The 15,409-nt window shown below is 36.9% G+C and overlaps 2 protein-coding genes across 2 annotated transcripts; both read left to right on the top strand.

Annotated features, from left to right (window-relative positions):
• Positions 1–196: 196 nt before the first annotated feature.
• LOC140169396 (galectin-3-binding protein A-like) lies at positions 197–3,605 on the top strand. Its single transcript, XM_072192654.1, has 3 exons — positions 197–301; positions 1,768–2,094; positions 3,484–3,605. The coding sequence occupies exons 1-3, from the start codon at positions 280–282 to the stop codon at positions 3,603–3,605; spliced, it is 471 nt and encodes a 156-aa protein (XP_072048755.1). The 5' UTR covers positions 197–279.
• Positions 3,606–5,021: 1,416 nt separating this feature from the next.
• Positions 5,022–13,962, top strand: LOC140169395 (uncharacterized). The gene is made up of 9 exons (XM_072192653.1): positions 5,022–5,132; positions 6,670–6,990; positions 8,208–8,522; positions 9,130–9,192; positions 9,559–9,675; positions 10,868–11,080; positions 11,753–11,954; positions 12,897–13,060; positions 13,877–13,962. Exons 1-9 carry the CDS (start codon positions 5,027–5,029, stop codon positions 13,960–13,962), a joined length of 1,587 nt encoding a protein of 528 aa, XP_072048754.1. The 5' UTR covers positions 5,022–5,026.
• Positions 13,963–15,409: the final 1,447 nt, after the last annotated feature.

Below are 15,409 nucleotides of genomic sequence, written 5' to 3'. Positions count from 1 at the left end.
AAAGATTAAATGGACCATAAAACAAGCTTTGCCGACATTACAGCTCATTCGTGGTGGATGGTCACACATGCCATGGAAAAGTGCATGGTCTACTTCACTAGCTCACATAAACAACCAAAATTAACATATTTTAATATTAAAATACATTAAAATGTGTTTTCTTTATATGTGTTATTTTTGTTGATAGATACATGCTATCCACCACCATGTCAAAATGGCGGCACTTGTGTTAGGAATGACAACAGCTATCAGTGTACATGTTTGTTTGAATATAGAGGCATGAATTGTGAAACAGCCAAAGGTTAGTATAGATATATATATGTGTGATGCGATCAAGCAAAATCAGTCTGAAGTAGGCCCAGGTCAATTTTGGGATTCTTACATTTTCATTTTTAGTGTATTCAAAGCCCCACATTAGTGAAAACCCCATGTCAATACAACCTTTGGTTACAAAGTTATAACGATTTGAACACTAGTACATTCAAAAGAAAGAAATGGAGAAAATCAAGTTTAAAGTTAGAGTACTTTAATTGAGTCTTTTTAGCACACCAAAAATACATGTGAATATATACATAGTAAACTTAGCAAACTTTGACATAATAAAACACAAAATCCAAGCTTTTTTAAATAATTTTTTGACAATTATCGAAGTTGGATGGGGGTCAATCAAAAAGGTCACTTTTTTAACATTTTCATGTGAAAGAAGAATATTTTTCCCTTCCATATTGCAATCCACCCCTACACACATTATTTGGCCCATACCTCAAAACTAGGATTGCCGAGTTCTGACTGATTTTGCTTGATCCCAACTATACACATGGGTTCTTTTGTGTGTGGGGTGTGGGTAGGGAGGTGTGGGGGTGGGTGGGCATTTGTAAAGACCTGCAAATGATGAGGCACACACAAAAATAGCGGAGCAAACAAGGACACCTTGTAACCAAGGAAGTCCATGATGCTAACACACAGTGTCTTAAATTGGAAAAATCGTCCTTCTTTTAATCTTCCAGTTTGAATGGAGAATTAGCATTGGCTAACAATAAAAAACACTCAAAAGTAGGACCAAAACACTCAAAAGTAAGACCAAAATAAGCTGAACCACTCCAAAACTAGCTCAAAATAAGACCAATACAAGCCAAATTTACTCCAACCACTTAACTTGAGTGCCCTCTTGAGTAAAGTACTTCTTCCTATTGTGACTGTATGTATTGACTGGTCCAACATTCAAGTGCATTCATCCAACTTTCAGCTTATTTTGGTCTTAATTTGAGCTTGTTTTGGTCCTTCTTTTGAGTGTTTTCTATTGTCAGCCAAACCTAATTCCCCATTCAACCAGGGCATTAAAAGAAGGACGATTTGTCCAATTTAAGACATTTAGAGTAATTTCGGCACAAATTGACTTCCGTAGAGAAACCCTAAATCCGCGTATTGGGGTGCTCCAAGTCTGATTGAGGGGCACCAGCCAATTTTCAATGTTTTCTTTTTTCAAAATGTTCACTTTGATCGGAGGGGACATGCCCCCAATGCCCCTATGATGTTATGTCAGTATGGCACCCTTGTATGAACATGGGAACCAAACCAATAAGCTGGCATTCTTTCTCTAGTACATGGGGTGCAAAAAAAGTGCAGTGATTTAGTACAAATACTGATAGGGTATATAGATTTTCTTTAAAAAATCAATAACATCAATGTAGATTTTTTTTAATTATAAGAAAATAAGTTGTTTTTAGGACACATGATATCACAACGCATTCTGTATTTTCTTTTTAGTGTTTTCAGATGGAGACTTAAAATTAGCTGCAGGTAGTTCTAGTTCGGGACGTTTAGAGATCTACCATGATGGTCAATGGGGGACTGTGTGTGATGATACCTTTGATTCAAATAACAATGGTGCTTCAGTTGCATGTCGACAGCTTGGCTTTGCATCTGGTACTGTTATGCCATCGTTTACAGCTCCATATGGATCTGGGCAGATATGGCTGAGGAATGTTGGATGTTCTGGCCTTGAGAGTACCTTGACTGAATGTACACATGACGGCTGGGGAGTATATGTAAATTTTTGCTCCCATAGTGAAGATGTTGGTGTAGTCTGCTCTGGTAAGAATTTTAGAAACAATTTTGGTCAAATTTTAATTTTGTTATAAAATCACAAAATTATTCAGTATATTAGTAATAGCTGTCAGCAAGATTGCTATCCATTAATTTTAAGCCAAGTAGGGAAATTTAAATGAAAAACCACTTACTGTGGTATCTTGAGAGATTTATCATTGTAATTATGATAATAATTCAAATTCATTGTTTTCCTACAAGCTCAGTACATTTGACACATGCCAATTATATGTAAATTGGAACATGTGTAAATATGTTGAAAGAAAATTGTATTTGAAAAAAATTCTTATTTGTTTTTTAAATGAGCCGAATTACTGTTGTTTCAAAAATGCTAATTTGAATTTCGATATACTGTTAGGGTGTTCTGGTTAAATGTATCATCAATTCGGTCAATTCATAATATGATGTGCCCCCAGCGTTTGCTGGGTGAGAGGTCAAAACATGCAGTGCATAATGGGAAAATGTCAACATCCAAAGCCCGCGTAATGCGAATACATTACAGGAACATAATGTCATTGTGTGTTTAAATGTCAATATAATGATGTTACACAGGAATGCGCAGCAAAACAGTAATTTACAATTTTAGTAGATCCATTTTCTATCTATTGATTACACAGAATCCTTTGTGGAGCTGTTTCCAAAATTATTATTATCACACTCGTGTGAACTTTCAATGATGGTTAGAATGGCGATGTCGACCCTGAAGGTCAAAAATTGGACTGGCAAGAGCAACTGCTGGTGGCGCATATCGTATTGTGAATTGCCAGAATTCAAACGTAGTGTATGTTTTCCCTCACACACTTGTATCCAAGATGGCCGCCGTAAGCTTGTGCCATCATCACATTTCCGTCAAAATTACTGTGACTGTAATTACTGTGGTTCAATGAACTTTCATGCTTAAGCTGGGAGGGCATGGCTTAGTGGTGAGAATACTAGCTTCTGGTACATGAGGTCCCTGATTCCTGCTGGTGGGGTGGAAATTAGCTGGGACATTCAAGTTGACTTGTAAAAATAGTCTAAATTTAATTGGCAACATCTGCAATTGAGTTGGGTAAATAAACCATGATTGTATTCCATCCTTCTGAGGGGGTGTTAAGCCATCGGTCCTATGAACAGAGTGCTATACCTTTATCTCACAGTCAGTTTGGAGAAGAGTAGGGTGTTAACCCCTGGCTGCCCAGATATGCACAATCATAAATCAACAACAGAATCAAAAGACTGGTATCCGTCTGTCATCACCTGTAATTAAATGAAACTCAGGAACGATTTGTTTACGATTTGTCTTAATGGTTTATGAATGTGATGGTAAAACAATGTGCCTTATTTTGCACCTTCAAATATACAAACCATCTCAAAAAAAAAATGCTGTCATTTCAGAGGACCCCTGTTCACCTAGTTTGTGTTTGAATGGAGCTACATGTTCATCAGGTGGAGGAACTGTGGGTTTCACATGTACCTGTGCCACTGGATATACAGGCCAACTGTGTGATGGTGAGTGAGTGGGCATCTAAACACGGATGCTAAATGGGCTATTCTATTTGAAATCCACTTACCCCCTATGGAAGACATGACCTTAATCTCCCACACAGAGGGTGTAGAATGCAAATGGAGTCGCCCATTCAGGTAACCCCATTTACAGTTCACACTCCCTGTGTGGAAGATTAAGATCATGTCTTACATGGGGGGTGTATGGATTTCAACTGGAATTGCTCAATATGTAATCACAGGCCAAATCACCGGAAATTTATCTAATGTCAACAATTGGTTTCTACTAGCGCCATATCATCGTTGGGTAGGAAAAACCTCCTATGTGTTTATGACCCCTGAACATGTTCAAAAACAAAACTGCCAACTGGTTACATAGGAGGTTTTGCTTTAAACATGCTCAGGGGCCAATAACACAGGAGATTTTTCCTGCCCAACGACGATATATACCTGCAGCGCTTCATGAAGGAACCCACTAGCTGAGTAATTGGGAGCATTTACTAAAACATGAGGAATCACGGTGACTGAACAGGTATAATCACCTGTTTATGTTTTTCATAATGTCAGATTGATAGTGCAGTCTTGAAAATATGTGACAAAAAATGTGATGCGATCAAGAAAAATGAGTCTCATGGCATTCAAAATGAAAATTTAGTTTTCAATTCCATTAAATGAGCTTTGTTTTGCTCAAAACCCCTTAGATTTACGGTTCTAGAGATATGACAATTTTAGTGTTGCTCAGAACAATAAAATACAAAGGAAATTGAATGCTAAAAATATTGGCTTTATCTTAAAATCAATATTCCCGACATCTGACTCATTTTGTTTGATTACATCACAAATGTTATTTATTTAGAGAATAAAGGTATTGTTTTTAGCAGCTGGAGTGCATCTATCGTCTCATATATACACGGGTGGCATCATTATTTTAAGTAAAACAACGAGGCGAAGCCGAGTTGTTTTACGCCAAAAATAATGATATCGCCCGTGTTATATGAGATGATAGATGCACGACAGCGGCTAAAAACAATACTTTTATTCTCATTCTTAAACACTTCAATTCAAATAAAAATATTATACAAGTTTTAATCAAATTAAATCCTACATTTTGCAAGGAATTACCTAGGGCTTAAAATCGATCAGTCCCGTTGTTGCTGTGTGCCTCGATTGGTCCAAATAGCGAGTACACGTGTCGCGTCGACGCTTTGCACGCTGACCCGTGTCATATCGTGTCATATCACACAGGTAAACCTGGGTAAGAACCAATAAGATTGCAGGAACGTTCTCAAGTGTTTAAGAATCTGTATTCTATGTAGATATGTAAAATGTAATATTACTCTTAACTAATTGAACTTAGTATAAATATAAAGTAATAAGTATACAATATCAAGACAAAATTATTGTTGTAATTTCAGTGAACCCCTGTTCACCTAATATGTGTATGAATGGAGCTTCTTGTTCAGCAGATGAGGGAACTTCAGGTTTCACATGTACTTGTACTGCTGGGTATATAGGTCAACTGTGTGGAGATATGATAAATGGTAAGAAGATGATCTTAACATATAACACTCTGAGCCAAATGGGCATATATCCAATCCAATCCAATAGTCAAATCATGGGGGACTCAAGTTTGGGTAGATAGGTGTCACTGATAATTTGAAAGTAAACCTATCATTCTACCAATTTTTCAATAAATTTACCCCATCGATATACCAAAATTCCAAATTTGGGGTCAAATTTAACACATTTTTTACAGCTTTTTCCCAAAGTTTGGGGAAATTTCTAAATTTTTTTCCTATAATGAGGCAAAATTTGGCTATTTTCCAACAAATTTGAAAACCTATCCATCCATATATCAAATTGGCTCAGAAAAAGGGTCATTGATAGACCAGGAAAAAAGGGCAAAATGCAATCCATGTTTGCGGCAAGTGCCAGTATGTTCATACGGCCACGCCAGGTAAATAATTATTTTTGTACAGGCAGTAAACAAACTAATAGAAATATGCCCTACAGCAAAGCATGTGGCTCTATGCAATACACTGCTGGTGCTGCTGAGTTACAAAATAAGCTGAATCTATATACTCCATCGCTGAGCGGTTGGTATTGGACCAATAAGGTAGCTCGCTTTTCCCGGAGTTCTATCTCATTAACCAATCACTATCGGTCAGTAATGTAGTATAAATTCAGCTAACATAGTTAAAATCCTATTGATGAATATGAATTGGACCATAAACCTGATACTTGTATATGCCTGGTGATATATTGTTCCTTTGTATTGATTGATCAATACAAAATATCTAGTCCATTCGACCTGCATTGAGAAAGGCCCATAGGCCCTACATGCAGACGTTGTTGTGCTATATAGTGAAGCATATGGTGGTATTAAATGCTATTGATATTTGCATAATGCATACATCTCGATGTGGCCTAGAAAACCACGAATGTATCCTGTTATTTTTGGTTTCTATAAAAACCTATTGTAAGGTTTGCACTTGAATATTTGTGTTGAAAAATATGGTACAGTTCAGTCTGTGCTTTGAACTCCCAGTATGTGCCTTGATCGCAAAAACTGACCCCCCCCCCCATTTAATTTTTAGCGGAATATACGTATTACTATGCACAGAACAAACAAATGAATCCTTTAAGCCAATGAGTGCCTATGGCAAATGTGTTGTGGGAATTAAACGTATCGAAACATGTCATATTTTTATACTTAGCCTTAGTCCCTCAGCCTCAGCGGAACAAACTTGCCATGCGTGGCTAGTGGATTCTGCCTACTATCATGGCAATTTCTAACATGAATCAGGATAATGACGCTGTGTATTTATATGTCTTACATACTTTTCCATACATTCCACAGAGTACACATAATTAAAATTTGTCATTTATTATTACCGTCAATCTTCAAACAAACAAACAAACTTTAATACCATTTTATTTTATTTTAATTTTCAAGTAAGTGTTCAGTGATAAAAACAAAATTAATAATGTGGAATAATTTGCATATTGAAAGAGTCTTTAGAAACTTGATATTTGTTACTTAAAAATTAGCTGCTAATCTTTTTTTCTTGTTTGCAGATGGAGACGTACGCTTGGTTGCAGGAAGCTCTTCAGCAGGTCGTTTAGAGATCTACCATGATGGTCAGTGGGGGACTGTGTGTGATGATTCTTTTGATTCTAATAATAATGGTGCTACAGTTGCATGTCGACAACTTGGCTTTACATCTGGTACAGTTGTGTCACGTGGTACATATGGGTCTGGATCAGGACAGATATGGCTGGATCAAGTATCATGTACTGGCACTGAGAGTACTCTGGCTGCATGTCCACGTAACGCTTGGGGAGATAATGATTGTGGTTCGCATACTGAAGATGTTGGTGTGACTTGCTCTATTAGTGGTAAGGAACTAAAAGAGAAGAGAGAAAAAGGATACATAGAGAAATAGAGTAAAAGTGAAAGAAGGAGTGACAGGAAGGATAAACCCAGGCTTAAGTGGAATGATGTACCTGCATTGAGTATATACTGACTGATATTCAACAGTGTACTAACTGTGGTTTTACATGACAACCCAGGTCCGCCTGAGCTCGGCTGGCTCTTTGTGTCCTTGAGCAAGGCACTTCACTCTACTTGCTTAGTGCTTCGGAGGGAACTTTAAGCCGTCGGTCCCGTGTACATGTATTTCTGACAGTAATGCAGTGTGCATGTTAAAGAACGTCACAGGCTATTCGAAAAGAGCAGGGGATCAGATCTGTACTTCAAAAATACACTCATCTACTCTAGGTTCCAGAGTAAAAAAATAAGTACAGCTTGTCTGTACGCAGTCGCGATAATACTCATACATATGAGGGAGGCACTGATAAGGAAGAAGAAGAACTCCAAGAAGTATCATGTGCTATTTGCTAGGACATTTATTTACCATTATTCATGATGAAATTTAGAATACACTTCCCCAGCAGATTGTTTACTTTGCCTCCCTGGAATGCGTCAGAAGGCAGATGATGCAGTCCATCCAACTCTGCAAGACTGTCTTTTATCATCAGACCTTAAAGCTCAGTAGAGTATATGTTCTTGCACCCACCTATATTTTGTATAAAGTATGAAAAGACCCATCTTTTCGTCGGCTGCATTACATACTGACGGATGGGCATCGGGAAAACGTTGAGTAGGTACATTGTATTGGGCATAGATTATAAACTGGCTATTAATGTTCGGCAATTCATGTGTCTATTAAAAGTAGACCCTTGAAAGATATTTTCAAAACACTAGTAAAATCATACATCTTATATATGTAAGAGATTGCCAAAGTTATCCGTCACTATGTCTTGCGCAATTTTTCTGAGAACTCAACGTCCGTCACTTGGGATTTTGCCATAAAGTGCAGATCCGTCACTATGTAATGCACCCAACGTTTTATCACATCATATTTTTCTAAACATAGTCAATGACCATACTTATGAAGAAAAGTATAAAGGGATATAATCACAAACTGCTTCAATCCATGTCACTCCATACTAAGTGATACTCCTGTGGGTCTGTCATAATTTGAAAGAAAAGAATGCGAAACAGGCAACATTTTTATCAGCAGATTACCTTTTATTTTGTTTTTTGTTTGCAGATGGAGATTTACGTTTAGTTGGAGGGACTTCTAACTCAGGTCGTTTAGAGATCTACCATGATGGTCACTGGGGGACTGTGTGTGACGATTCTTTTGATTCTAATAATAATGGAGCTACAGTTGCATGTCGACAACTTGGCTTCATATCTGGTACTGTTGTGTCCCGTGGTACATATGGGTCTGGATCAGGACAGGTATGGCTGGATCAAGTATCATGTACTGGCACTGAGAGTACTCTAGCTGCGTGTCCACGTAATGCTTGGGGAGATAATGATTGTGGTTCACATACTGAAGATGTTGGTGTGACTTGCACTGGTAAGAAATTGTTAGTGTTCCTTTCCATATAAAACCTATAAGGACTGAATGAGAAAGTGAACATGTCAGCCTGGAGGAACTTAATACTTTTAGCTCCTTAGCAAAACAAAATTTACTCTATTTTAATGACATCTGATTTGGCACTGGTAGCATTGGTCCAAGCCATTGTTAATATTCTTAATAAGTTATTGATGAAAGTGACTATATATTTTATTAAGCTATTGAGGATATATTTATTTTGTATTCCTAGTCAGTGGGAGTGGTCTAGTTCGTAGACACATAATCTGATTGGACAATCGCATGATTTCGGGTGCCGTCTATCAGGCCGTAGACGACACAACGTCATCATGAGTGTTGATAACGTGTAACATGCTCATAGAGCTGCGTGTATGTATCGTGTTGTATGCGTATGCTATTGTGGAATACACGCACACGCTAGCAGTATGCGCAAGTGTTGTAAACAAGTTTCGTTCATTTTATAATAAGGGGGGTTTTATGATGGTAACTTAGTTTTGATTTAAAAAATAGTTTACAGTTATTAAAATAATAATTCCTATCATTTATTCTCTAAAAAAACAGCTCTCATTTTAATTATTTTGATATGCAGCTGGCATCAGGCGTAGAAGACATGTTCCAGCACCAGATGCAGTCACTGGATCACAGACAGCAAGTAAGTGAACATTAAAAACACTTGAAGTGATGATTTCCTAATCAGAAAATAAAACCAAATCATCATAAGTGTGTTAACATACCCTGCAATTAAGTGATAAGATCAAACATGACCCAATAAAGGTCACATTGTATTGAGTATCCTTCACTTATAAGCCAAATAATATATTGCTTTGCATGAATAAGTGATATTGCCTGTAAAGAGGTCACTATCAGAAAACTAAAATGGAACTTGCAACATTATTTATTTTACAAAAAGCTGATACAAAAAAATCTCAAATCTTGATTGTCAAGTATTTGAATGAGATATAAAAACTTAAATAAAACTTTGTACAATGTTTTAATTTGAACCTCTACCATTTCTCAGCTATGCATTCATCTTCTGCTGGATTGATTGCCAGTCATCTTGGGATCAGTCAAGATCTGTTGATATCAATACCATGCAACGCACCACCAGATTTCATCAAGCCAGATATCCAAGGAGGTAAGACATGTTAATAAAATAATGGAGTAAGTTTGGACACCAATAAATTTGTAACTGGACATCAAAAATTGAACAGCATGGCATAGAAGATAGACCATCATGGAAGTCCAAGCATTGGGCTGTTCCATTTGTAATTTATACACCCCCTATGTAAGAATTAGCCTTAGTGTCCACGCAGGGAGTACAAATTTCAAATTGGATTACCTGAATGAGTGGGTCTATTTGAAATAAACACTCCCTGTGTGAAAGATTAAGGTCATGTCTTCCACAGTGGGTGTATTGATTTCAACTGGAATAGCCCATGTCATACTCAAAAGCAGTGGCAATGATTAATTGTACATTAATTGATGGCAAATGACATGATCTTTGCCCCGCTGAAAACACCATTGATCCCAAAACCCCATAAACTCAATTCCTTGCACTGCCACTGCTCATAAGTGATAGCAGCTGAGTTGCTTATGAAGTATAGGCTAAGTGATAACAGTGATAACATTCTGTTCCATTTGCTTCAAACATACCTTTTTGGTTTGCAATGACATAGTTTGCAACACCATCGCATAGATTTCATATAGAGTAGTCCTGTTTACAATCCTCTGGATACATGACTCACCCAATGGGTGAAGGATTGTAAACACTACACTAGAGTCCGAAGTTTTCCGTTTTACGGAAAACGGAAAAAAATCACGGAATCGGAGGTACAACACGGAAAATGACAGTTTTGTGTGATGTGACAAACATTGTTAAAAGATAAGAGAAATAAATGTTAAAAACAATCATGAGTTGTGTGTGTCAATTTTTATGATAAAAATAATGTTTAATTATACCGATAATAAAGGTATATTACCAAGGCATGAACCCCCTATATCCTTCCAAACACCGTAATAGTCGGTCTATTATCGTGAGAATATTCCAATCAGAGCATATTGATCGCGATATTGAACACTTTATTGTGACATTAATATCATTGTTTATACATTTTAAGCATTATTCATGACACAGATTTACAAATTTTACAACACGGAAAATAGATTTTAGAAAACGGTAAACTTCGGACTCTACACTACACTGAACGAAGATGCCATGATGGTGCCAAATGCTACATCACTGCTACCCAAAACTCTGAAAAGGGTCCTTTTTAAGCAAATGTCAAAAATATCATTTTACATATGCTATTCTATTCCATATTTGGTAGGTTGTTCTTCAGTCTTCATACCCAAAGGTTTGACATCCTATTGTGCAACTGACCAATCATGTCTTAGCCTGGGATGCTGTCTGCCAATGGATCTAGGAATAACTACAAGATCATTTCAAGTCTGGATGAGACTAGATTCTTGTGGAGCCTCTTTCACTTTAGGATTTGAAAATTGGGTTTATAGTGAGTCTTTGAATACTGGATTCCATTTTGGTAAGTTATAACCTTAGTTCTTGGAAAGTATTTTCAGTTTTGGAGATGAGAGGTGATCATTGTAATGTTTGTGCTGGTGCTTATTTTTGGGAAAGTTTAATCAAGTTTTGTGAGAACAAAGTTTCATAGAAATAATGTGAGAACAAAGTTTCACAGAAATAATGTTGTGAGAACAAGATTTCACAGAAATAATGTGAAAACAAAGTTTCACAGAAATAATCTGGTGAGAACAATGTTTCATAGAAATAATCTTGTGAGAACAAAGTTTCAACCATTTTAAATACCTTTACAAATAAACAACAAGAAAAAGAAACAAAGAAATCTTGGCACATGCACAGAAAGATGATATTTCAGTTCCAGTAAGAATTCTCTTCATGAGAAACCAGGCATCAACTAAATTGATATAAAGAGTGTTGGCTCTTATTAACGTTGTCCCTTGTTATGCAGATGATCGACAGTTTTTACACTGAGATTTCTGGGCTTGCTCCTTGTTATGCTAAAACTTTTCCCTATTTCACATGCTCAAAGCCTTTACTACAGGTGAATGAGCATGAAAAGAGTCTATTTCATGACTATTTGGTGCAGACTACATATCACATTTATTAGTGCACTCAGGGAATGTTATGTTGTTATTTCACATTTATTTCATGATATATTTTCCCAATTAAACAGGTGTGGATCACATTAAAGACATTGGTCATGTGACATTGCGATATCGCATCATGAAACCAGGCCGTCTCATATACCACATTGACTTGGGTGTAATGCTGTGTCTTGATGGGGTGTGCAGTGAGCCTGCAACCATAGTAAAGAGTGCAATGATTACTGTTCAAGATTGCAGTGAGCCTGCAAGAAGTCGCAGACGACGGCAAGCGTAAGTCTGTTATTTCATTTGGCTATTCCCTATGGAAGACACAATCTAATCTCCCACACAGGGGGCGTAGATTATAAATGGAGTCATCCATTCAGGTAACCCCATTTGAAATTCACACTCCCTGTATAGAAGATTAAGGCAATGTCCTCCAAAGGGGGGTGTACGGATTTAACTTGACTAGCCATTATTGCGCATATTCCATTTTCCTCCAACAAGGTAGATTCTACTCAGTTTGTTGATACATCTCAGTAGCTATTATTGTTTGTTTGTTTGTATCCCCAAGACTTTATTGCATATTCTTTTTATGTTTATATATACATGCATGTTCAATTTTGCTCTTCTCCCCCTACCTCTCCCATATAACCTGAATATGAAAATAATAGCAGCAAGGCATCATATTGAAATTGATCATGTGGACCTTAGTTTTTAAGTTATTTTCATGAAATTTGGTGCAAATGATCAGCAGTATATATATAAGTGCCCAAGTTAAAAACATTATTCCAAGGTCATAAGAAGTTATTCAACATTATTACAATGTTAACATTATTACCACTGAACAGTGGTGAAGAGTAGGTCATCGGGTGCACCGACCATGATGTGGGGGTGGGACCAGTTCTTATGGGGGGGCCACAAGCCATTTTTGGCAATTTTGCTATGGGATTTAAAATTTTTCAAATCAATTGGGGAGCATATGTGTCCTGCCCTATAACGTCACTCCACTGCCACTGCATGGTACTTGCGAGGAGGATGTGTAAGTATCATTTGCTTTTTTTTTGTAATGTTTTAAACCAAAACTTCTCCTCAGTTGCCTGACTAAGACCAGTCGGAGCAAGGAAGTTAAATTTCCAGAATAGAGAATTGCAAGAATTTAGACAATGCTTCTTTACCAATTAGTAGGTTTATTATAATACCAATAATGTTAAATTGTGTACTATATTACAGTGCAGAAAATGATTCCAGTATGACGGAAGGTAGTCCTGTTGATTCTGATGCAATCTCCATCGATGATAAAGTGAAGAAATATTTCCAGGATTTATTGGATAGAAACATTACTACCTTGTCTGCTGAAGATAACATGATGGCATCCCTGGATCCTGCAAGTAAAGGTAAGGAATCAAATATCACAAGGAATTTAAAAGAGGAGGATAATACTCTTTGGTATAAGTGCATTTGTAATACTATAAAAATCAGCCTGCATTGTTTTCTGGGGACCAAATTGTTATTTGTTATCTAAGTCATTTATGGCAATTGGTTGAAATTGCTAACAATCAAGAGGTACATACATCCTTGGGCTGGAAAAACCTCTTAGCAGTTTTGTTAGTCCCCGTGTTAGTCATGTTCAGGGGGCCACAAGCACATATGAGGTCTTTCCAAAATGGGGTCTTTTGAACATTTCACTGAAAAGTGGGTCCTATGTGAAGTTTCACAGGGGTTTCCTAGCCCAGTTGTCCTAGTTATTATTATGCAATAGTCAGGATACGTATCTTGGCCAGTCATTGCTAGTGTGACAGGACATTGCCAGGAATTATAGTGCTTTTGAATCAGGTTGTTTCAAATTCCAGCTGGTAATTATACCACTACAGATATTGGAATATGAAGAAGAATCATATCTGCAGCAGCGATGACTACTTTGGTCATTTAAAAGTGTAGGCCGTCCAGTGATCTTTTGATAATGGACTATATCAGTTGAAATCTACACACCCCCTATGGAAGATATGACCTTAATCTTTCATGTGGTGTAAACTTCAAATGGAGTCATCCATTCAGATAACCCCATTTGAAATTCACACTCCCTGTGTGGGCGATTTAGGTCATGTCTTCCATAGGGATGTATGATTTCAACTGGAATAGCCCAATTGATATAAAAGAATAAATCATACTTTAATCTCAAACCTGTCACTGCTCGTTTTGTTTGCTCCCAGTCCCATATGTAGCTCCAGATGAACCTACCAGCAGAAGACAAATGGGGTTGTTTGTACTTGAGGACAATGACCCAAGCAGTAAGTAGTTTCACATTGTCATGAGGAGTGATGGGTATTTAGTGAGTGTCTTTTGAGATGTAAAGTTGTTTGCTAGTTAATGAGTGCTCACCAGCTTTTATCATGAGTGTGTGCATAAACATTAATTGGAAACAGTTTGTCAATTCAACACATTATGTTACTTGTGCTTATCCATCAAGTTGTTGTATTTCCATGCAGAGAGATTGCTGGTTCAACTCCTGGTGGGGCAATTTGCTGGTATATTGATTTGAAAATATGAACTGAATGACATAATATAAAGACTAAAGAAAAATAAATCTGCCAGTAAAGAGTGAAGTGACTAACTATTTCAATACATTCAATAGTACCAGAATAAGGACAACAATGCTTTGGTAATGAGCATTGGATAGATTAATCAGGCTTCAACTTATCCCAATGTTGCCAATTTGAGCCCTAACAATGCCAACAGAACCCATAATTTGTTTTTGAACTTTATCTGGTGTTTTACCATGTCAATGATAGTTAATGAATATCTATTTTTGTAGATTGAAGCCTATATTAACCCTAACACTGCCTAATCAAACAAAATCTATCACGGAAAACCACTGCGCATGCATGCATGCCATGTGATGTCATGACAAAATCACCTTAAGTCATATATATGCATGGAATTATTGGCTGGAGACAGCAAAACCCCTGTGGCTACCTGTGTCCCAAGTGACTTCTTGGCTCATCTATTCTCCTTTTTGTGTCTTGTTTTCATTTCAATAGCAAAAAAAAAGTATGGGATGTTAGGTTTAATATTCATAGATATAGATGAATCAAATGTGGTATCTTCACTTTCCCTTATAGTAAATCTGTATTGTGATGTCATTATATACAGGTAGTGAGGACATCTTCAATCTTAAAGGCAGTGGGACTACTTCTGGTGTATGGCAAGGTCTATCAGTGGTTGGAGGAGGCCTCACAGGTATGTAACATGTTGCTGCATGCTTAAAATATGACAGGACTTTGTTTTTTTTGCTTGTGCACACATGTAGAAAGTTGTTTATAGTCAATATTGGGACAATTATAAGATGGAAATAATTATTAAGTGAAATCACCTTTAAAGAGGGCAGCCAAGAACATACTAAACATACTAAACAAATCAGGTTCGACATAAAGTAAAGACTGATTGAAGATATGTGCATATAACAAAAGGCTTTAGTGGATAGTTGGGTACAGGGATGTGTTGGGAATGCATTTTCAGCCTTTTTGGTATAACTTTGGGATGCAGTTACAGAAAACTGGTTTAGCGATGGGGTGTTTTTCAAAATTTTCCCCCAAAGCTTGGAAAAGTGCAGATTTCAGCAAAATTGCTGTAACTTTAAGCAAAATTTGCAAAAAAATTCCAGAATTAACCAAAAATTAGTATAAGTTTGGGTCTCTTGTTGTCAAAATGTATATTTTGGGGTATGGTTTCAAAATCTCAGCTGC

This window comes from Amphiura filiformis, chromosome 14 (assembly GCF_039555335.1).
Source record: "Amphiura filiformis chromosome 14, Afil_fr2py, whole genome shotgun sequence".
NCBI lineage: Eukaryota > Metazoa > Echinodermata > Ophiuroidea > Amphilepidida > Amphiuridae > Amphiura > Amphiura filiformis.
Note: the sequence above shows the minus strand (reverse complement) of the source record. Positions and strands in the feature narration are given on the sequence as shown.